Genomic DNA, 25,612 nt, shown 5'->3' on the forward strand with positions numbered 1-25,612 from the left:
TGCACTTCACAACATGTATTTATTAAATAAATAATCATAAATTTGCTACTCACATTCAAGTGACCACTTGTGAAGCTCGTTCATGAAGTTCTCTGGCATTTCTTGTTTTTCATTTCTGAGTGATTTTATTCTCTTCAAAAAGTCATCTGCCACAGAATTTATCGGTGCAACATAGAGTTTGGTTACTCTTGGCTGCATCATGGGCTGATTCACCTTCGATCTGAATGTCCGCCATTCTTCGCCACTCCTGAAATTAATTTGGATTATAAAGATTATAATCATAAACTTTCTTTATTTATGATTTTGAACTTTCTTAACTTAAATTTCTTTGTTGGTCAGTATATTTTATACACAATCTGTAGGCGTATTGTATAATCCAAATCCAAATTACAACAGGATTATTTCTAGAAACGAATTATTGTCCTAGGATTTAAATAGTAAAAAATGAGTACAAAATCATAAATCATTTTTGTGCAGACTTCGAACTTTTAGGGTGTAGAAACGTCTATTTAAAAGTGCTGTGCGTTTCTTAGAATTCTATAATTTTTTTCTTAAAATCTTGATTGTCATTGAACATGTTTCTTATAAATAAACGTTTTTAGCATACAGTTAAAGTTAAAGAAACTGTTTCAGTAACTTGTAGCTTATATCTCATTTTGAGAGATATATTTTCACATTTCATATGCGAATTAAAAACACAATGTTGGTTACAATATAGAAATTCATCCAAACATATTTTGGCACTGCGATAAATATTTTTCATTGTACTGAAATGTAAACAGAAATGTATGTCATTTCGAACGATAGGATATTGAATATACATTTTTTAAAATTAAATACAGAATTCAATTGCGTGATTCCATAGCTTTTTCCTTTGAAAAAAATATGTGAGCAATTAGAATTAGATAATACGAAATATCATCCTAATCATCGTCATCGTAATTATAATCTGTAGGGTTAGTTTCTGTAGACTTCCCCGTTTTCAGTGATTTAAAACTGCTCTCTCCTTTTTTCTGCAGACGACCTCTGTCTCTCTTCCTCTCAGCTCTGTAGTTGAAGACTCTGACATCCATATTGCCATTAACGTCGACTGTCTGCAAAGATGGGAGCATTAACCAACTGCCTCCTTGATCTGAAATGAGGTTTATTTTATTCTTACCTATAGGTAATCAACATGAACAATTTTCATGTAGAAACCCTTGTCCGGAAACATTATTTTTAGTAATATTACAAGCCTTAATATGCGTAGTCAGTGTAGCCAGATAGCACCGAACTTGGTAATATTACAAGCCTTAATGTGCGTAGTCAGTGTAGCCAGATAGCACCGAACTTGATAATATTACAAGCCTTAATGTGGGTAGTCAGTGTAGCCAGATAGCACCGAATCTGGTAATATTACAAGCCTTAATGTGCGTAGTCAGTATAGCCAGATAGCACCGAACTTGGTAATATTACAAGCCTTAATGTGGGTAGTCAGTGTAGCCAGATAGCACCGAATTTGGTAATATTACAAGCCTTAATGTGCGTAGTCAGTGTAGCCAGATAGCACCGAATTTGGTAATATTACAAGCCTTAATGTGGGAAGTCAGTGTAGCCAGATAGCACCGAATTTGGTAATATTACAAGCCTTAATGTGGGAAGTCAGTGTAGCCAGATAGCACCGAATTTGGTAATATTACAAGCCTTAATGTGGGAAGTCAGTGTAACCAGATAGCACCGAATTTGGTAATATTACAAGCCTTAATGTGCGTAGTCAGTGTAGCCAGATAGCACCGAACTTGGTAATATTACAAGCCTTAATGTGGGAAGTCAGTGTAGCCAGATAGCACCGAATTTGGTAATATTACAAGCCTTAATGTGCGTAGTCAGTGTAGCCAGATAGCACCGAACTTGGTAATATTACAAGCCTTAATGTGGGAAGTCAGTGTAGCCAGATAGCACCGAACTTGGTAATATTACAAGCCTTAATGTGGGTAGTCAGTGTAGCTAGATAGCACCGAACTTGGTAATATTACAAGCCTTAATGTGCGTAGTCAGTGTAGCCAGATAGCACCGAACTTGATAATATTAAAAGCCCTAATATGCGTAGTCAGTGTAGCCAGATATCACCGAATTTGATAATATTACAAGCCTTAATATGTTTAGTCAGGTAACACCGAACTTGGTAATATTACAAGCCTTAATATGTGTAGTCATTGTAGCCACTTAGCACCGCCAATGATATTTCTTACGATAACTTTCCATGGTAGCAAGAAGAAAGAAACCAAAGTTAATTGTTTGTACTAACGTTTAATCAAAACAAGCCTAACTTCAGACAAGAATGACAGCTATACTTAAACTGAGGTGAGGATTCGGTGCATTGTCATGAGTTCGATGCCAGCTGGCTATCGTAATATCATACGCTTTAGATCTATACTATTCGCACTAACTTTGTAATGTTTAAAAATATTACCATGGCAACATGAAAGCTCATCTTGACTTTTCAAGGACCGGACACGGAATGTACGCTTGCACTTAGCTTGAATGTAAAAGATTACATTAAAAAGAAAGATTATTTACCTTGGGTCCTTAATCAGTTAAAATAAATAGCTATGCTTAACCGGTATAATATACAGGTTGAAACCTAAACTGCTGAAGGAAACTTTTGCAGACATCCTGTACGTATAGAGCAGCGTTGTCAGACAGAGACTAAACAGAGCGGAGCGCTCCACTAGGCTGGTTGCGTGCTCCGGTGTTTCCACAGAAATAAGCAAGTTCAAGCTCCGATCTAGCTCCACAACTGGTTTTGGAGCTTACGGGCCCTATTCATAGACATTCATAGCGCGGGCTTTCGGTAGATGATCAGCGAACTAACTTTTTTCGTATTCATAAACTAGTTTTAGCAATATGATATGATATGAATCCTGTTTAGCACCCTTTTAGCCCGGGCTAGCGAAATGTCTATGAATAGCACCCTTAAACTCTGACACTACTGGTATAGAGCATACTGGACGGTATAGACAACGTTGAAGCGAACGTTAATTTTTAACGCATATGAGAATAGGCATTCACTATCGAAGGTTAAAAATCAAGAATTTGTTTATATTTGTAGCGGTTACTTTTAATATTATAATATTTGTTACATACAGTATTTTTAAATCATAAAATAAACTCATCTTTCAGGATAAATCTATAGTAATAATAAATCTGTATCCGAAATTTTTCTGGTAATTTTCGATTTTCCAAAAATAGTTGGTCCTAACGTATATAATTAACCACCCTGAAACCGAAAATCGCTTTTTTGACATTTTTGTTTGTATGTCTGTCTGTCTGTATGTTTGTTACCTTTTCACGCGATAATGGCTGAACCGATTTATATGAAAATTGGAATATAATTTAAGTTCGTTGTAACTTAGATTTTAGGCTATATGGCATTCAACATAATTTATTTAAAAGGGGGGTTATAAGGGGGTCTGAATTAAATAAATCGAAATATCTCGCTTATTATTGATTTTTGTGAAAAATATTACATAACAAAACTTTCTTTAAAAATCATTTCCGATAAGTTTTAGTCTTTCAACAATTTTGATAGGACTGATATTTAATGAGATAAATGAGTTTCAAAATTAAAATAACTGCCATCTAAGACGGCGTAATGAAATAAACAAATGAATTCGTCTATAAGGGGCCTTGGTCAAAAACAATCGAAAGCTATGAATCATAGCCTACAGAGAATGTTTCTGTGTTTGTATGAAGTAATATCGGAAGCTAAATTAACCGATTTGTATAATTAATTATTATTTCACCATTGGAAAGTGTAGTTTCTCTAGATGGACATAATGCTATAATGTTATTACAGTAACTTCTGATATAATATAATATAATATAATATAATATAATATAATATATGTAATGTAATATTATATAATATAATTTAAGTTATTTGAAGGATTCAGAACCATAGTGGGCCAAACGCCATTTACTGAATACGTAGAAAACAAGGGTTAAAATTAAGTTATTACCATAATTCAATGGAAACCTATAACAAGTAAAATAAAATACACACATTAAATCTAAATGATGTCAATGTTCATTAAACTATGGTTGCATGTAATAAAAATTAGAAACGTGTTAAAGGAATTGTCATTGAACCAATAAGTGGTCTCTGGACCAAAATGATCGCATTTTAATTATTTGGATGCAATTTAAATTAAGTAACATATTAAACGATTTATCCTTCTATCAAACACGAATGTTCCCTGGATCAAATGTCCTATTTTAATTATGTAATTACTTTATATTTATTTCTAATGGGTGCAGCAGAGCGCACGGGTACGGCTAGTATATAATAATTTCCTATACGCTTCATGTAAATAGTGAAAGAATTTTCTCGAAAAAGTAAAATCTCCATCGATTTAGCGTCAGTTGGCGGGACACTGTAAGGAGTGTTTAAACGGAATACGTAACAACTATAAAACAACGAGTGAGCGACTCTGAGCCATGCAGACATAGTCTATAAATAATGTATGTGAAAGATAGTAATAAATCCAGACAGTGTACTTCATACTCTTTCTAAGCAGACTGCACAGTGAACTAACGAGTAAGCACAACTTTAAATTGATTTGGCAGTGTCAATACCAAAGCTTAAGTCTATGTATTTTATTATTGAAATCTATATAGAGCGTTTCTACGAGGAAAGGTCATAGTATTAGATTAGTTTCGAAACCGCCTTAAGTAAAAATATGAGAATATGAACATGGTACCAATTCCGAACGGTTAAGAGCTTTATATAAAGGAACGTATGACTATGAAACTCACGTAATTTCCTGTGATTCATGCTATTAACAACGTGATGGAAAATTAGGACGCCACCACAGCACTCATAATGCAAAATCGGGAGTAAATTTCTGTAAAAAAAAAACCATGTGAATCACATGCGAGCTCAAAAGTGTGTTAATGCAGGAGATTTAGGGGAGTTAGGCCTAAAATGACATACTTGGGTAAAATGACATACTATGTGTTTTGTGAAAACACTGTAAGCTGAGTTTGAATTTACAGCTTTATAGTGCACAGAGCTGGAAACAGTGGTTTCATCCATGTTTTAGCAAGCGAAGGCGCTTTTTGGTGAAGCAAGTGCAAATAAAGGAAAAAAGTGCAAGACTATATAATGTTGTTGAGGTATGTTATGTATTGTTTGTCCTTTTAAGCTTCAGATATTAGTGAAATAATATTCATGACTGAAAACATGAATATTTCCCTCTATAAAAAAGCATTACAATATCCAAATTCATAAAGAGGTTAGGTCGTACTAACACTACTTCTTATTCTTCTTCATTCCGGGTAAAATGACATACCACCTATTTGGCTAAAATGACATACTATGTCATATTACCCAAATGCATGTTCCTGACTGGAAATGAGAAGGCATATATTATGGGCGATAGCGATTTGCAAAATTGGTGTCAAATTTGTTTACAATGGCTGATTAGTGATTACTTCTGTGAAATTATGTAATATATAGTGGGATCTCTCTCATTGCTCGACTGAAATTTTCGTCAAGCTAACTGATTTTAAAATAGGTGAGATGGTGATTTCTTTAAAATATATAAAACCCTAAAGTTTCTAAAATAAATATATTTTCAATATTTATATGCACTGAATTTGTAACTCTGATTTATCCTCTTATGAATGAGCTAGGCTTGACGAGTCTGAAGTTTACTTGCACCTACTTCACCAAAAAGCGCTTTTGTGGAAAACATTGTAAGATGAGTTTGGATTTACAGCTCTATAGTGCACAGAAGTTGGCAACAGTAATTACACGTCATGTTAGCCTTCCCTCGTCACTGCACCCACCGACTCCAGCCACTTGATGTCTCTTTCTTCGGGCCTTTGAAAACATATGATCAGGCCGTTACAAAGTGGCTGAGGAACCATCCTAGATGGGTGATAACACAGTTTCAAATTGCGGATTTATTTTCTGAAGTCTATGGAAAAGCTGCAACCATCACCAATGCATTGGGTGGATTTTCTTCAACAAGAATTTATCCACTCAATTCGGACATATTTCCTGATCACTTATTTAGTCCTGCAGCGCCCACAGACAGACCTCTAACGAATGCAGTCCCTAAGACTGGCCAAAGGGTGCAACGCAGAAAAGCAGTTCAACAACAAGGAATGCAAAAGAACATATGATAGAGCCATCACCAACAACTGCTCCAGCAGCGGAAACGTCACAAACGAGGCCTTCACCTCATGTGACACAGCAAGAGATGTCCCCGATTTCCTCTGGCAATAAGTCTGTGGCGAGAAGAAAGAGAACACATGAAGGGTCCCAAATCGAGCATCTCTTTTAATGACCAATTAAAATTAAAGGAAGCTGAAAGAAGAGCTGTAGAACAAAGGTGTTCAGTAAACAGAGGAAAAACAAAGCTTCAGTTTGATCTAAGCAATGGAGACCAAGATGAAGAGGACTTCGATGGTGATGTTGAGAACGATGCACCTTGTCTGTACTGCAATAAATTTTACAGCCAATATAAACCACAAGAAACATGGCTATAGTGCAAGAAATATTTCTCATGGGCACACAATGAATGTGCAAGTGTATCTAAGAGAAAAAAATTGTTTTTGAACTATGTAAAAATTAACTTAAGTGTGTCATTTTACCCTTGTAACTTGGGTAAAATGACATAGTTTGTCTATTTTCAAACATACCTTTCTGTTAAAGATTGTCAGTATTTTTCATTTTCTGTTGATTTTAATATATGTGTTAATGTTGTAGTATCAGTTATATATAATTGACTAAAACAAATTTGGTAAGAATACATTTTTTTTTTCAAGATTTCCTTAAGGTATGTCATTTTTGGTCTAGTTCACCTATACTTTTTTAAAATCTATTGCAACACTCGAATACGAATTCAAGAACGCTCTGACGAAAGTGTCTGTGAATTCAAACTATAACTAAATTGCCTGGCTATCAATATCAAAACAAAAGGTAGCGGAGCTGTTTTTTTTATTTTAAAATCAAATAGCCGTAATTTCTTAATCGTTCGAAATCAGACTTATATTCCAGTTATTTTTAGTTCAATGCGGCCTGTAAACTCACATCATAAAGTTACGTCCTTTTTGTTAATTAGCCTATTATTATATATTGGTTTAATGCCTTGTCATGCAATTGCACGTTGTTGTTTCTGAGAAATCATTTGATTCCTGACGCAAATTGCAGCTGTACAACAAAGAAGGTTCAATGTTATAGTTCTGTGTTTCTTCTTACATCCGTTTTATGGGTAAGATTTAAAGGGGCTGTAACTAAGGGTCGCTGGTACCAAGAAGACGCGAAACAAAAGGATAAATGAAGGGTTATTCAAAAAATATAACCTGTAATTTTCATTGTGTAAGTCACCCTCCTAGTTTATTTCCAGTAGAAATGTATGACTCATTCAATCCCAAGACCTAATCTCCAGCAACTTTAAAATCTGAGGAACTTTAAAAAAAAATGGAATGTACAAAAGGAACCCACATTTTCTGGGACAATTGAAGTTAGCATCCTCCTTAGCATCCACCTGTCAAAGGGAACTCCATCGAATGGCGCGTCATTTCTTAAGTTTGTGTCATTAACATATTTGGAACAAGAAAGTAGGCAGTTTCAGAATCCTCTTCCCTAATCTGGGTGATCAAATGGCGTTCATATTATTTTGATACTATTTACGTGTTCACCGCCTTGGCTATGTGGATATTGTACGCTCTTTCCGTTCTGTGTTGTCTCATCCTAGTGTCGTACTGACCACACAAACAGCGAGGCATGCAATGTGTGCCAACCTAGTGTTAGTCAAATGATAGTCAAATTATATATATTCTTCCCTGACACCGAACTGAATTGTAAGCAGGTGAGGAAAGAGCGGGATAAATCATGCCAAAGAAAGGAAAGAAAAAAATATTTTATGTTAATAATTTGTGGATTGTGGAATCATAGAGATTGCGCTGTTTCATAACCAACCTGTGAGAGCGTGTCCTTTCAAACTCAAAGTTTTCGTTTTCTGAACCGGATGTAAATTGTTCATCCGATAGAAACAGTATATATATATATATATATATATATATATATATATATATATATATATATATATAATATTTAGAGGGGTTCTTAAATTCACGAAATTTGAGAAATGCCACCTCAGTGTGTGGCTTTAAGTTAAGTTAATCAAGTGGCCGAGAATTCCTTATTTGTGAATGACTAATTTTGCTTAAAAATGCGCGTAAGACAAAGAACTCAAAGATGAAGAAACTTCAGTTACTGAATTATGATGGCGATGATGATGATGATGATTATGATGATGGGATTGGAGAGGGGGGAATGTTCGTTAAATATTTTCAATTACATCTTAATTTTATACTTCGTTATTAACGCTTAATTAAATGCACCAGCTCTAATAAATTTTGACAGAAACGTCTCTTTCATTAAAAAGGAGATTAAAAATAATGGCCTCTTGAAACTTTATCCACGTTACAAGATGCTTTATTTTAGGAATAATTTATGGACAGTATTTAAGTTAACAGACATTTCAAGAAGTTGAGAATCATAAATAAGTTTATGTAAGAGCGCTTATTGAGTTGTTTTATAATATACGATGTACGAGATAATATATACAATTCTTGAGTTATTGATTTTCTAATAATTAAGAACAATGGAGTTGATGATGTTGAAGCTTGCTCAATAAAGTACTGTATTTAACCTTCAACTGGTATCTATGGGTCATATTAATTGATATCGTAATGGGCACTTAAAAAGCGATACCAGTTGAGGGTTAAGCTTCTGTTGTGTAGATATTTTTGTTGGTTGATTTTAGCAACATTATCGAAATTTGTACCTATCTTAAAGAATATGTCGATATATTTTAATTTCATACGGATTATAAATACATAGGTGATATCTGCTGGAATGTTGCCACGTAAGAAAACTCTTCCTCCTCCAGCATTCCCGAGCCGTTATAAATGTATTAATTTAACATCTTGTATATACGGGTACGATGTAGATGTTTCTTAGGTAACTTTCTTTTAGAATGTTTTTTCCTTCTTTCTCAAAACATTCAACATCTGTTCGGAAACTTGTGTTTGAAGATGAATGGGAGAAACAGTATTTGTTGTGCATAAGGTGACATTGTAGACGCCTCTTGTGTTATAAAATTATAATAGGCATTTATAAATCAAACACCTAGCGACATTACGACATGTCACAAGATCATCACGAAATCATAGGTAAGCATGAACATATCACAGTCTACTATATACAGTCACAAAGCTTGAGTTTTGAGGGTGCTAGAAACAATAGACTGTGCCGGTACTATTTTGCATTGCCTGTAATGAGGCGATATTATCGATCCTAGTGGTGAGCAACTATCTAATCTTTGCATATTTACTACGTATTGAGCTTCGTGACTGTATATACCAGACTGTGAACATATCCAATATAATTGTAAACGGAAAAGTATACAGTAGAAAATAAATATAAACATAATTTTCTTTTCATAGGGCTGGACGGGGCGAAACAATTAAAACATGAAAAAAAAACTAGATACAAATAACAGTTCCGGTACTAAAATGTGATGAAACAAGCTATGAGTCAAAGGGAACTCCATGCAAATTATGATATTGCTTTGGAAATCGCAAAATCATTGAAGTGCTATAATGAGTGCTCTGTGACGTCATACCACGGGGCCGTCACGCTCTTTGCTCGGAAAACTCTGCATACTGAGCACAGCGTGGAAAGAAGGTTCAACTGAACAGTGGTGATACGGCGCCTATGCACTGACAGAGCGCGATCCATTCGTCTGAGGTAGTATGGGAACAGCACAATTACAATACATTTGTACGAAAACAAAACTGTACAACCCTGATAAATCAATGTAACAAAATATTTCGGTTTGTAATCAATTTAATATACTTATAATAATAATATGAATTTCATAATACAGCCAGCTGCAGAAGCGTTCGCATTATATAAATGAGGCTCCGAAACTGCTATAAATATACAAATAAAGAAATAAATAATTTAAGCAGTACTACAGCACTCTGTCTACTCGGAAACTTGAAAAAAGTTCAAGTGTTTTTAACAGACATTTTTCTACACAATATACAGATTGAACTATCTAGGCCCTACCTTGGTGATTAGTGTGCAAAGTATATTTCAACTTTTGAAACATACCATCACTTTGTGTCACTACCGTGCCCAAGCTAAATGCTTTGTCGAGATCGAACTGTGTAATGGTATATGGAGGAATACCGAAGTGTTTGATTTGTAGCAAGCTGTTTCAGCATATAAAGAAGTTCAATATACAACGCCATTATTCTGTATGCCACACAAATGATTATGACAAGTATGGGGGAGAAGATCGGCAAGTACTAGTGCTGCAATTGAAAGATAAATTGTTAAGTGAAGCTAGGGAACACACTGTCAGTGAATCAATGGTAAGCTTAAGGCTTAAGATATAGGATTTCACTAGCCATTGCAAAGAACATGCGTTCTTTTAATGACGGGGAATTTGCCAAGAATGTTGCCATCATGACCGCAGAGTAGTTATTCCCTAGCAAAATACAGGAATGTGATTCCATCAATTTATCTCCAAGAACTGTCGTATCACTGCTGCAGTGACGCCACTGCGCTGGTGCGTGATAATAGTAATACGACTCAACTGCTCGCTCTTCCAAGCTCTTGAGGCCTGACTGGCTCTTACGTCATAGCTGCAGCTTCTGCCGGCCACTGCACTAGCTGAACGAGAAATAAAATCAAAGATGCATGAACAGTGTTCTGATTTCTCATTTTAGGTAGAAACGAATATTGATATAGTAGAATTGGTAATGTTCACTCTCGGAGTTACGAAGGATCTCTCTGTATAAGAATATTTGCTCGATGTCATTGCACTTAGAGGAAATGCAACAGAAAAAGAGTTAGTCCAAGCATGAAGCAAATATATACAAGGAATGAATCTGAACATAAAGCTACTTGTATGTTTAGTAACATAAGAGACTCGAAATACGACTTTAACCCTTAAATTCACAAAGTATCCTCTAGGATACAACAGGTTAATAGGCTATATGCTGTAATAGAACAATAGAAAACAATTGGTAGGAAAATTAAACTTAATCAAAATTTCACAATACTATAATATTGTACAACATATAAAATATGGACATTGCGATAGTTGTTTTCTTTACAGTCCGACACGGTTTAATAAAGTATTGTGAGAAATGAAGTTTTTCCAATTTAAGGGTTAAAGCATGTACTCACTTCACAAATCCAGTCAAAAAATGTATTGCATCTTATAGTTCGATAGCGATTGGACTCCCAAAATAAGCCAGTAAGTCCATTAAATGTATATTTTCGAAACCTCTTGAGCAGAAATATGATAGTTATATGTAATGTGCGACATTTAATGTTATTGTCAAAATATTTACAGTAGAAATAAACATAGAGAGATTGAAATATACGTTAGATACATTAATTTTTCAGTTAGTCGTCATACAGAACGTTATTTTTCAGAGTTGCAAAACAATACTCACATTGATATGGATCCTGCCATATCTTGAAAAAGATCTTTTCTCGTGACTGTACGGTAGTACTTGATGGTGTGTGATGGCTCTCTCGAAGGGGATGGACCCTCGTTTCTGAATACCTACGCAAGAGATATAATGTTTATTAAACTCTGTAAAGAACTAAAGGCTGGTTCACAATAAACCGTGAAACGGAAACTACAACGAGAACGAGAACGAAAATAATTTTCAAATAAATATATTTAAATGTGCGCATTCACAATAGTTAATTCTGAATGTTCACATTTAAATACATTTATTTTAACAATATTTCCGTTCTCGTTCTCGTTGTCGTTTCCGCTCTCGGTTTATTGTGAACCAGCCTTAATATGGGATCTTAATTCCGAAAGGACGGGCTGTCAAATTTAATATTTAATATAATTTACATAGCCTTTGTTATCTCAAATTAATTATGATAGCAAATAATTTGTTAAGTACTAAATATCTGTGAGACATTTTATTCTGCAACAAAGAGATTCCATGAGAAATCAAACAACTCCAAATACACAATTATATTATTGTATCTTACATTCTAGTGAAACTATCACATTCTTGAATGTACAAATTAAAACAACTTGCATACGTTAATCGTCATACAAATAAGCTTTTGTTTACTCGTAGTATGTGGTTTATTTTCCTAAGAAAAATGCATTCTTCAAAGAAATCTACAGTATTATATATTGTGACAGCCACGTGAGATTCGATCTCACGACCGGCAGAAGAAGGACTAGGTCGGCCGTGGTTCAGGCAGGTTGCGCGCGCATCTGCTTCTTGGGGCATGTGCTGTGGCGTAGAGAGGGGAGAGAGCGACCGCGGCAGAGAGGAGAGAAATCCAGATTATTCGAGAGTGGAATCTTCCGGAAATTTCTCGCAATTATGGTGAGGTTATAAATTACGACACGCGAGTGAACTTGAGCAGTTTTAGCAGTTAGCAGTGTTGTTGTAGTCTGTGAACAGCAAGCCAGCCAGTCTTGTGTAGCAGTGAAGATAGCTTCGAGACAGGAGTTCGACTTGAGTGTGTCCGCAGCTGTGTGAGCATTTGAAGCCCTGAGTTCGAGTGCAGTGGACTGCAGTTGGGGACCTGAGTTCGAGGTTCAGTGGACTGTCTCTGAAGGTCTGTGGTTCGAGATACTGTGAACTTGAGTGACTGCGCTAGAAGAACTAGCCAAGGCAAACGAACTGTGAACTGAGAACTAACAGTTCTGATTTGTTAATAGTGCTTTGTGATCATTAGTTAAAATTAACAGTTCATTGTTCTTCTCAATAATCCAAGTAAATTGTCATTATCGTCTGTGGAGTGCAATAACGAATACTGTGTTGCTGTGTGGAGAGCAAATCCCATTGTTGACGGGAGTAGAATTAAATTGTAGAAAGTGAAGAGTTATTGTTGTAAGAATAAAACTACATTATTGTTTAGTATAAAGTTACAATATATATACGCGTAGTACTTTAATTCTTTTAATTAATTCAATGAATATGGAATGGTACAAACCAATTTAAAAACTAATAATCCAGTTAGATTTTTGAAAGATCATGACAGTGGGCTATGGAATATTTGCACTAAGGGAACTGTTGGGTAATAGTTACGTTACCTAATGCAATAACTCTATTTCCAAGAAATATTAATGTTATGACGTTATCAGTAATTAAAGACGAAGTTGATAAAGTTTAAAAATTCTCAATTTATGTACGAAATATAAATTTTAAAGAGGAAAACAATAAGGACTAATGATACAACGATTCGCAATAATCGGATATACTGAACGTTTGGAAAGTGACTATAAAATTCTAGGAGGACACAAATGGGAGTAAATGAGAACGAAGTAAGAATTTGTCTGAATGAGGAAATGAATTAATAAACTATTAATAGCGAAATATCGAAAAAGTAGTCACTGATGGATGGATGGATGGATGGATGGATGGATGGATGGATGGATGGATGGATGGATGGATGGATGGATGGATGGATGGATGGATGGATGGATAAAGGAATGGTTGAATGGATGTGAAGAATAGGTTGAATTGATGGCTGGATGAATAGATGTTGGATGGATGGATGGATTGATAGATAAAGGAGAGGTTGGATAGATGGATGACAGGTCGGATGGATAGATGGATGAAAGCTTGGATGAATGGATGGATGGATGGATAGGTGTGTGGATAAAGGAAAAGTTGAGTAATGGATGAAACATAGGTTAGATGAATGAATGAATGAATGAATGAATGAATGAATGAATGAATGGAAGAAGAAAAGGAAGGAATAATTATGTAGATATTTGGATGAAGAAAAGAATGTATTGATAGTGAACGGACGGTGGGAAAAACACACGAATGTTCGGAAGGAAGGGATGAGTGAACATGCTTATGGAGCGAATGAATGACAAACATTCGGACAGCCGTAAAAATAATTAATAAAGAGATGGTTGGAAAAAGAAACGAATCGGTGAACAGGCGGATAGACGAATGAAGGAAACGTTAAATAAAGAAATGGATGAGTGAACTAATTAATAAATAGATGAACGAAAAAGTTAAATCCCAGGACACTTCACAATATTAGTATACGTAACTTACTTATAAATGGCTTTTAAGGAACCCATTGCCGCCCTCATATAAGCCCGCCTCGGTCCCTATCCTGGCCAAGATTAATTTAGTCTCTGCCATCATATCCTATTTCCTTCAAATCCATTTTTATATTATCCTCTCATCTACGCCTCGGCCTCCCAGAAGATTTTTTTCCTCCGGTCTCTCAACTAACACTCTATGTGCATTTCAGGATTCGCCTATCTCAAACTTCTGGATTTAATGTTCCTAAATTATGTCAGGTGAAGAATACAATGCGTGCAGTTCTGCGTTGTGTAACTTTCTCCATTCCCCTGTAACTTCATCCCTCTTAGCTCCAAATATTTTCCTAAGCGCTTTATTCTCAAACACCCTTAGCGTCTGTTCCTCTCTCAAAGTGAGCGTGCAAGTTTCATAACTTACATAACTTACTATGATATTTACAAAATATTTCTTTCTTTATCAGTTTTACCTCCCTAGAGACGTACACATTGCCGATCTCCCTGGATGTAACATTGGCACAACGCAGGCACATCACAGGACAATGATGGACAACTACTGTTCTCCAACCAGGAGATTAACCGTGAAAGGAATGTGCTTACTATTGCGTCATCTATTGGAGCGTCCACACCTGTGGAGTAACGGTCAGCGCGTCTGGCCGCGAAACTAGATGGCCCGGGTTCGAATCCCGGTCGGGGAAAGTTACCTGGTTGAGGTTTTTTCCGCGATTTTCCCTCAACCCAATACGAGCAAATGCTGGGTAACTTTCAGTGCTGGACCCTGGACTCATTTCACCGGCATTATCACCTTCATATCATTCAGACGCTAAATAACCTAGATGTTGATGCAGCGTCGTAAAATAACCCAATAAAATAAATAACATCTATTTGAGCAAAGTAGATAGATAATATTACAGTTATAAAGTCAGTTTAAAAACCATGCGCTCTCTTGCATATGTTATTTGCTATATGGAGGGATTAAAAGACCAGGTGATTAACCGTGATCTAATTTTGTAACTATCGTGTTATCGTTTGTGCTTTGAGAGTTAGCCAATGAAGATGTGTACCCACGTGTGTGACCTTATGACATCTTATGCCATCAACATTCATTAACAACATCACTCCGCTGCGTCTCATTCCCCTGAGACTTTCTCCTGGTTGGAGTATAGTATCCAGTTCCGCAGACGAAAGATGTATATTTTTTTCATTGTCTAAGAATGCTGTTCAGTCACTGATTGCTTCTATCGGCAGCGTGTACGCTACCTCTGAGCAACCGCGGCGGACAAACACTTCTTCATTAATAAATATTATTAAAAATTAATAAATAATGATCTGGAATAAAATTCTTACCTTTTCAACATCATCTGGATTGAATAAGACAACCATTTCCTTTTTACCTGAGAATAATGTCAGTTTCATTATATTCCCGAACGTTTTATGAAAATGTTTCCACTGTTCTTCGAACTCCATCTTACTATATTCGCCTGAAAATAAGGTAATAACATTTCAAATTAATAACATGATAGTGTACATCAATTTTAACAGCTATGACAGACGTCCAGAAAAGCCTCCGGCGCCTGATCGAATTTTATCGAACTCCAAGAACATGAAATACATGGGAGAAATGTGTGATATATCGAACTGCGTGCGTGCGTGTGTAGTTTGGACAAAATTTATTGCATTGCAGTATAGGACGTATGCAATACTATTATTCCGCAGTAATTTATTACAGGCGTTTGATTTTTGTTAAAAATATCTTCTTTGTTTATTACTAGGCTTGTAATGTTGGGGACCGATAGGATGCGTTACGGTGGTTTCAAGTTGACTATCCGTTCGCCAATCATTACCGTAGCATGTGTTAACAATGTACCTGCTGAATGATAATGCCGAATGTTAAAGGTTCTCAGGCGCATATTTTTGCAGCGGAATTTGGTGAGTGTTTTGAAGTGAATGACGGGAACATTACATGAAAATGATGCAATACAAACATACGAGGTGACAAGCGATATTATATACACAGGCATAGTAGCACAAGAAAAGAAAGGAGGAAACTCATACCCACGAATAATTCTATGACAGTTCTTCTGCACATAACGAAAGGTACGTAAAAATATATCTTTGTAATGCTATGTAGCATGTATTTACTTTTAGAACTGTCCAGATTTGTCTATGTGCACCTTGTTATTCGCGTAATCGATCGCAGAACCAAGTCAATGTCCTCGTACTAGCTCACGTCCCCGGCATATGTACCATACTACAGTCAACTTGTGTAATCGATCCCCAACATTTTATTTCATACCTACTTATTAGTCTACATTATTGAAAATTGTAAGTGGAAGCGATTGCAATGTTGCAAGAAAATCCATTACAAGTTTTTCAGCTGCTGCAAATTTAAACTGTTCATACCAAAGCCGAATGAGGATGGCGCTAGGTGGATTTTTATGGAACTTAATGCTGAATTGTTGCCGAACCGCTGTAATAGATTGGCTTGAATGAAATTCGGGAATAGTTTCTGCTTTCTCACTACTTTAAAAAAACAGTGCTCTCGCGTCCGCAGGCGGAAGCATATGTTGCCGGGAAATTGAAGCAAAACTTTCAGAGATATTTATTCATAACAGCAAACGCGTTCACAATATTTCTAATAATACGGCCATTAAAAATCATGAAACCTCTTCAAACATTTATTGACATCTCATACGTATTTTATTATATGGACAAAGTGAAGAGAAGCGACTAGAAGCATTTGAAATGTGGATATAGAGAAGGATGGAGCTTGTGAAATGGATAGACAGAATAAGAAACGTAGCTGTGTTGGAAAGAGTGGATGAAGAAAGAATGATGCTGAAACTGATCGGAAATAGGAAAAGGAACTGGTTAGGTCACTGGTTGAGAAGAAACTGCCTTTTGATGGAGGCACTGGAAGGAATGGTGAACGGGAGAAGAGTTCGTGGCAGAAGAAGATATCAGATGATAGACGACATTAAGATATATGGATCATATGAGGAGACAAAGAGGAAGGCTGAAAATAGAAAAGACTGGAGAATGCTGGGTTTGCAGTGAAAGACCTGCCCTTGGGCAGAACACTGAATGAATAATTATTATATTATATTATATTATATTATATTACTAGCCGTACCCGTGCGCTCCGCTCCACCCGTTAGAAATAAATATAAAGTAATTACATAATTAAAATAGGACGTTTGATCCAGGGAACATTCGTGTTTGATAGAAGGATAAATCGTTTAATATGTTACTTAATTTTAATTGCATCCAAATAATTAAAATGCGATCGTTTTGGTCCAGAGACACTCATTTGGTGCAATGACAATTCCTTTAACATGTTTCTTAATTTTTATTACATGCAACCATAGTTTAATGAAGATTGACATCATTTAGATTTAATGTGTATATTTTATTTTACTTGTTATAGGTTTGCATTGAATTATAACTTAATTTTAACCCTTGTTTTCTACGTATTCAGTAAATGGCGCTTGGCCCACTATGGTTCTGAACCCTTCAAATAAATTATATTATATTATATTATATTATATTATATTATATTATATTATATTATATTATATTATATCAGAAGTTACTGTAATAACGTTATAGCATTAGGTACATCTAGAGAAACTACACTTTCCAATGGTGAAATAATAATTAATTATACAAATCGGTTAATTTAGCTTCCGATATTACTTCATACAAACACAGAAACATTCTCTGTAGGCTATCTTTCATAGCTTTCGACTGTTGCTGTCCAAGGCCCCTTATAGACGAAGTCATTTGTTTTTTAATTCATTACACGGCCTTAGATGGCAGTTATTTTAATTTTAAAACTCATTTATCTCATTAAATATCAGTCCTATCAAAATTTTTCATAGAATAAACCTTATCGCAAATTAGTTTCAAAGAAACTTTTGTTATGTAACATTTTTCACAAAAATCAATAATAAGCGAGATATTTCGATTTATTTAATTCAGGCCCCCTTATACCCCCCTTTTAAATAATGTATTTTGAATGCCATATAGCCTAAAATCTAAGTTACAACGAACTTAATTTATATTCCAATTTTCATCGAAATCCATTCAGCCATTATCGCGTGAAAAGGTAACAAACAAAGAGACAGACAGACAGACATACAAAAAAAAAAAAAAAAAAAAAAAAAAAAAAGCGATTTTCGGTTTCAGGGTGGTTAATTATACATGTTAGGACTAATTATTTTTGGAAAATCGAAAATTACCAGAAAAATTTCGGCTAAAGATTTATTATTAGTATAGATATTTTATGCTCGACCATGCCGAAATGTAATAATTATACACCTGGTAGGAGCCCTTTAATGAACATCATTAAAGTACACCTGTTCATTAAAGTTCAGGTGTTCCACCAATCAGAAAACACCATTGTAACATTATGAAAGCGCAAGTATCGATTATTCTCGGATATGCAATCGAAAGACAACTAGCGAAACGTCACGGAGGCTGGAAATCCAATACTGTCGCAGAAGGTTATGTTCTGTTACTATAATAATTAATGTTAATTGTAAATAATATTCAAATAAATTCAATTTGTCATCTCGTTTTTCAATGTCTAAATCAATGTCAAGGTTATATCAAGAGTAATGTTTATTTTACTCTCTAGATTATATCAAGGTCAATGACATTTGTGTCTCGGAAAAAATCAATACTTTCGCGTCTGCGCACATATCACAATTTACGAGATATTGCACAAGGTCAGTTCCGCTCCCCAGTCAGATAAGAATAACATGAATACTTATGAATAATTTCAAGTTAGAAATATGGTCGAATATAAAAAATCGTATGAAACTTGCCTGTAATGGTAATTAAGACGCTCGTATGTAAATTAATGAAACTCGCTTGTGCTCCTTGCATAAACATACTCGCGTCTTAATTACTACCATTTTAGGCTCGTTGCATAATGTACTATTATATTATATTATATTATATTATATTATATTATATTATATTATATTATATTATATTTGTAGTACAGTACTTGCCGATAATTGGCAGAAATCTCCAAATATTTCCCACAAGAGGCAACGGTTTCGGTCCGGGGATTTCTTCATAGGGTTTGGCATTGTTCCAGTCTTCCTGCTCCGCCGCTGAGGTCGCTGCTGTAGCGCTTCGCTTAACCGCAAGGCGGCTCAGACCGAGAGAGACTGAATGCCGGCCATCTGACCTCAAAGCAGCGCTGACAGCACTAATTCCAGGCAGCATTGTGCTCCTCTAACCAGCTCCTATTCGTATACCTGTGCAAATTACGACGCTAGTATGCCGAATCATTGTTTACTTCCCACGAAACCTTGAACATTACAACACCTGCTGTAATAAGGGTTTGTTGACAACGTTCATGGCAGGAAGATATCTATGCCGGGCGTAGTTCAGTCAGCTATAAGAGGTCCTGAGTTGGAGAAATGACAAATTGTGCCAATCTTCGAACATAAAAGCAGATAGAAGGGGCAAGACTTGCTTGGTAGTGGCAACACAATAAATCGGCTGATGTCGGGCAGAGAAGCGATATGGTATGGATGTCGAGTATGGGAAGATCACAATACATCTAATGGAATATGAGATCTTGGTTTGATTTTGATAACACTACATAGGCGAGTATGCTGGATGCATATTAATAGCCTCACTGCAATGGATTAAAGCACGATAATGTAATTTAATAATTATGCCTACCATAAATACGATATGAAAATACGAGAAACTTTTACTATCGACTTTTTCTTGTAAGGAAATTGAAGCTAGAGGTTACTGAAAAAATGTATCAAGTAAGATTTAAACAAGGGAGTTAACAAAAGCAAGGAGTAAATTTATTTACGTCACTTGACAGTACTTTGTACTTATCTTTTTGTCTAACAGTAGCCTCTCTTTCACACATAGTTAATTCATGTTTGCTGATTTGAAAATCAAAGACTTGCAAACATTTATACAAATCAAAACCATACTTTCAACATTAATGTATGAAGTAAACATCAGTTGGGAAAATTATTGATTTTTACTTCTTGAAATAAAGTTTGATTAAAATATGGGAATTTTGTGCGTTCCGACAAACATTACGGGGACGCCGGACCCCTAGGCCAAAAAGGGGACTGTTCCCTTTTTTTACGGTATGTATAATGCTCGAAGGAGCCAATGTAACTATATTTTGTTCTATAATGTTTGACAGGAGAAGTAAACATTGCAGGCAGAGGAAGAGAGAAGTCTAATTGTTATTCAACCAATGGCAGAGGTCTCATTCCATTCTTATCTTGAAGTTAGGCGGGGGTAGAACGCTTCAGAACGCCCAACTTCAAATCAAGCGTGGAATGAAATCTCTGTTATACGTTGAATAGCAATTGTACTTATCTCCTCCTCTGCTGGCAACGTTTACTTCTCCTGTCAGACATTATGGAACGAAGTATAAGGTGGTTCAACTCTTACGATGTAAGATGTATCCTCTGTTTGCGGCTTTGTGTGCTAGCTGTGTTCTGATGGTAATGATAGGGAAAAACTGATTATGTGTTGCCAGTCTCACAATTTTTCAACATACATATTATTAATAACTGCCCTGCCCATCATTCACAAAATTTGTCAGTTTCATAACATTCATGATATTACTGAACTATAAAATAGATATCTCTCTGTTTACTCGATTTCCAAAATTTCAATCGGAGACAAAGCAGCCAAATTTGGCACATTCAATTGGTCAGTCATTAAACGTTAATGATCTTGCTTTTTAATCGGTTATTTTACGAGACGCTTTATCAACTGTTTTTAATCGGTTATTTTACGAGACGCTTTATCAACTGTTATGGTTATCTAGCGTCTGAATGACATGAAGGTGATAATGCCAGCGAAGTGAGTCGAGGGTCCAGCGCCGTAAGTTACCCAGCATTTGCTCTTAATGGGTTGAGAGGAAATCCCGAAAAAAAAATCAAACAGGTAACTTGTCCTAACCAGAATTTGAACCCGACCCCACTTGTTTCACGGTCAGGCATGATGCCAACCGTTACTCCACAGCGATGGACTGACAGTCTGTTACGATTGAATATGGAAGATATAGGCCTTGTTGTGAAACAAGAAAGATAGCAGACGGCATATGTTGTCAACGGTTTTCAGTTTTAATGTTTTTTTTTTTATTTTAGTAGGTTATTTTACGACGTTTTATCAATATCTTAGGTCATTTAGCGTCTGAATGAGATGAAGGTAATAATGCCGTGAAATGGGTCCGGGGACCAACACCGAAAGTTACCCCGCATTTGCTCATATTGTGTTGAGGGAAAACCCCGGAAAAAACCGTCAATCAGGTAACTTGTCCCCACCGGGAACCGAACCTGGGCCACCTGGTTTCGCAGCCAGACGCGCTAACCGTTACTCCACAGGTGTGGACTTTCAATGTTCAACAATAATCTTATTCATATGCATAACATACGTTAAATAACAAAAAAAGTTTCGTATGCATATTTTGGTAAAACATTTAATTTAAACTGATAAATAATTACGCTCTCCTTTGGGAAGTAATATAGAAAATACTTCACTTACTCGAACACTTACATATACACTCACCCTAGTACACGACATAATTCTTCACAGATGCACATCACGCATAACGTAGCCCACCGAAGTGATATGCAACTTGAAAAGGGTCACAGTCCTGCCATCTATCAGCAGAATGCGGAACCCGAATCACCCAAGTGAACTGGGTAGGCATTAAATACAATATAATATTGGTAGTACAATGATATCTTACCTACAGTACCGTTCGGGATGTGTAACATGAGATATAGTTCCGATTTTTGTCACCATTGGCTCCGATAATCGCTTATAAACTCTAATAGTCTCTTCAAAGTATACATTGAGTTGGAGTTCGCTCGAGACATAGGAAAAATTATAATTCTTTAACCCTTAATTTCTGATAGATATTTCTCTGAAGAGTTTTCATTACTATTTGATGTGCACTTTTTGCCACAATGATAATATTGTACGTGTTTCTTTCCTAAGAACGAAAATATATTTGAGTATTCACTCTGAATATATCAGTCAGAATTTGTGATGAAAAATGGCGATTTATTTGGTAAAGCGTCATTATTTGAAAAAGAGGCTTAAGCTTGAAAACAACTGCCTGAGAAATTAAATTTAAAGTAGTGCCTAGTAATATTGCATTGGGTTGTCGCTTTTCAAGGTATTGAAATCAAGTTACTTGAAAAGTGTGAAAGAGGCTTTACTCAAGGAAAGGTATAGTGTCTGAGTTGTTAATGCCCAACCGGCATCAAAGACGACGCTTTCCTTTGAAGAGATAAGATAAGAGTTTCTTAATTGTTATGCCTTCTCAGATGTCTCTCCAACCACAAGAAGCTATAACATATGACTACCAATGATGCATTAGCATGTTTAATTGGCGTACCGATATCAACTCCATGACATCGTTGCCGTATCTCGAATTTTTGACGCGAGTTGAAATAAAATATATCGCTAATAGTAATTGTAACTAGGAACGATCTTTATAGCGGAAACGTGACAACAACGCATGACATTGCAAGTATTCATTTGTGCAAAAAAGATATCACGACACAAAGGCTTCCGCCTGGGGTATTAAATAAACCGCCGACTATGTATAACAAATATACGCCATTTGGAAGCACTGAGAAGTTATTGGCAAAGAAAAGGGGCCGTTTTCTTTTGATCATAAAGGTACAACTTGATTCAGGAATTTTGGCCCTTGCTAAAAGGAAATAGATTGACTAAGAGCGAGTTACTTATCACTACTGACGGGCAGGGTCACACAGGTCATGCCGAACAGTTATAACACCAAACATTTCCTTCTTATCGTGTCTCGGTACAGTCCATCTTAAAACACAACATTCCTCCACACGTCTCGTTACTAACCACTACGTCTGTTGACTAAACAATGTCATGATGACTTATATTTTCTTGACATGAGTGTTCCACAGCTACAAGTTTAGATATTATTTTTATTCTTTCTCTTCCCTCTTTCACTCCTATGCACATTTGTGATTAAATTTCTTTCTTATGATGCAACACACAGCTCGCTCACTAGCCAAACAACCAAGGACAGAGACCAATAACGTTAAATCGAGTTGTAAATGAATTAGCAATACATGGAGGCAACAATTACATGCCATTTGGAAATGGTGAAAAATATTGGCAGAAAACTGATTCCAGTGATTGAAGTAGTAGCCGACACAGCCTCAACAATTCTGTAATTAAATCTATAAGAAAGGCAATCACTTCGATGCCGCTTGTATAAAAATTGAATGCGACGCGGCAACTACTTACGCAATATTCGTAGTAAAACGGTATGAATTGGTTTGGAAAACCTTTCCTACCACTTTAAGATAACTGAAAAATCATGACACACCTTGTTACACTCTAATATCGAAGATATTACTTAATTGGTACTCACATGAATCACAGCAAACTCGATTGTTACACCCATATTCCTCTCTATGTGACCTTGTCAATCGTAATTTGATATGGTACAATCGACTTTTGTGTGTACTTGTAATGAGCTAACAACTGTTGATGCTGCTCTTCGGCTCACAGAACAGCTGAATGTGATGTTTGCGTAACTGTAGCAGGATACGATGCCAAGTCAAGGTCAAGCAAACAATTGGAACAATTGAAGGCGTAACTGTCAACTTATGATTAATTGCGAGAACTCGGTATTGTCTGCTGTTGGAGCCCAAATGATTCAGGCTTCTAATGAAACCAACTTGGGTTCGAATCCCGCAACATGTTCTGTTTCTAACTGCTTGCTACACAAGAAATACGGAGTTGAACAAGTGGCGTGTGATGCTCGAACCCAGGTATACCTGCAATTACCCAGGTACACCTGTAATTAAGCTTACCTGTATTAGTATTGATCACCTGGCCTTAAGCGTGGGCCTCTGGCCTTGCAGTTCGTTTAAGGATTATCCTTGATGTTAACCCACCTTGAACCTGACACTTAAAATTTGTAACATTAGAAAGTAAGAGAAGATTGCAGTATTGTATAGTTAACTTGTATTCTTTTTATTTGCAATTTATTTAGTTTATTGGCATTACGTGACTTTTGTACTTTGATATTACAAAGGAAGAAGCGCACCTATATCCTGTTTGTCATAAGAAATTACTGTATTTTTGCTCTTTTATGTAAAGTCACTATACCACAACTCATCCTGTTTACAGGATATCTTGTCATGACCTTATAAGGGATCGATGATATTTCAATGGTGAACAACCAATTGTAAAGCTATCTTCTTTCTGAAGTTCCAACCCCAAGCTAGAATCTTAACCAATCAGACGTTGTTATTTCGGGCGTATCCCTTTTTATAATTACTATAAAACCCCATGAATCTGGCTCATCACTCTCAATCGGCGGTACTTGGAAGAGACTACATTACGCTACTCCAGAGCCAGGAGGAGGGTGCAGACTATAGCTCAGAAGGTTCTCCAACGCCACGAATATTCTAAGTCCGAATATTCCCTTCACCACTTAGACGAATTCAGAGCTTGGCTACAAGAACGGGAGATGGCAATTCTACAACTTATATGTAAGTGGAAATTGTCCGTACTTGCTTAGCCAGATTCAGACTTTCTTTAAGGAAGGAACTTACGAAAGAAGTTAGCAACTTTTTCACTATACTAATGTAGAATTCTTTCAAATTATGTTTTATTATATTATATTCAGCATTATGTTTATTTTATTGTGTTTACTTATTATTGCAAGCGTGAAGCTGCAATTTGTGTGTTGAATAACCAACTCCTTTAAAATCTGTTCTTTTCCCGCTCCTTGGGATCCTCAGCAGTGATTATAGGATTGATAATTCGTTCACCTGGACTACCTTATCATCCCCTACTTATCCGATTCCCGGGGGCACGACATTTGGTGGCAGCGGTGTCAGATTTTAACAGGGGTGGTTTATGTGTTTATTTTATTTATGTTTTATTTGTGTTTTTGAATTTTTATTAGTTGTTGTTTTGAATTTATTATCTAATGTGGTTGCATTGATTTAATTTTGTATGGCTTGTTTTCAATGTTGTTTGGGTGTATCCGAAGGTGATACAGAATTTACCGTCCTTTTTGTACATGTAATTGGGGTATCGCATCCTTTAGCTTTGGAAGGATCAAGCAATTACGCCCAAAGTTTAGTTGAGACATTTTTTAGAAAACATACTAATATTAATACGAATTTAATTCAAGAGCATCGTATGAAATTTGTTGCTTTGAAGGCAGGATCTCGCCTTGATATTGCCTTTGCAGGTAGACCGTTTAAAACTTTTAAGACACCAGCGTTAAAAACATACCGTTACGAACATTCGCAAGGGTTAGAGGTAATTTTCGAAGTAGACATACGACTAGTTATACGCTACGTACCACCAGAATTCGACTACCCTATTTTGGAAATCGAACGTACGGACTATCTTCCCCAGTATTGCCAGAGTGGTGAGTTTAGCGACGAATTGATAGCAGGATCGAGGGT

At 36.0% G+C, this 25,612-nt stretch overlaps 2 protein-coding genes across 2 annotated transcripts in view; one reads left to right on the top strand and one right to left on the bottom strand.

The window, feature by feature from the left end:
* Positions 1-23,684, bottom strand: part of LOC138692999 (probable cytochrome P450 301a1, mitochondrial) — a 67,349-nt gene extending 43,665 nt beyond the window's left edge. The window contains exons 1-5 of the mRNA XM_069816493.1: positions 23,554-23,684; positions 19,142-19,393; positions 15,471-15,604; positions 11,533-11,645; positions 54-247 (exon numbers count right to left, since the gene is read on the bottom strand). Coding sequence (XP_069672594.1) covers positions 54-247; positions 11,533-11,645; positions 15,471-15,604; positions 19,142-19,361 — 661 coding nt within the window. The 5' untranslated portion in view covers positions 19,362-19,393; positions 23,554-23,684. The remainder of the gene's footprint in view (positions 1-53; positions 248-11,532; positions 11,646-15,470; positions 15,605-19,141; positions 19,394-23,553) is intronic.
* The window catches only part of LOC138693464 (zwei Ig domain protein zig-8-like), a 1,129,977-nt gene that overhangs the window by 137,267 nt on the left and 967,098 nt on the right, over positions 1-25,612 (top strand). The gene's annotated exons all lie outside the window — the stretch shown is intronic.

This window comes from Periplaneta americana, chromosome 17 (assembly GCF_040183065.1).
Source record: "Periplaneta americana isolate PAMFEO1 chromosome 17, P.americana_PAMFEO1_priV1, whole genome shotgun sequence".
NCBI lineage: Eukaryota > Metazoa > Arthropoda > Insecta > Blattodea > Blattidae > Periplaneta > Periplaneta americana.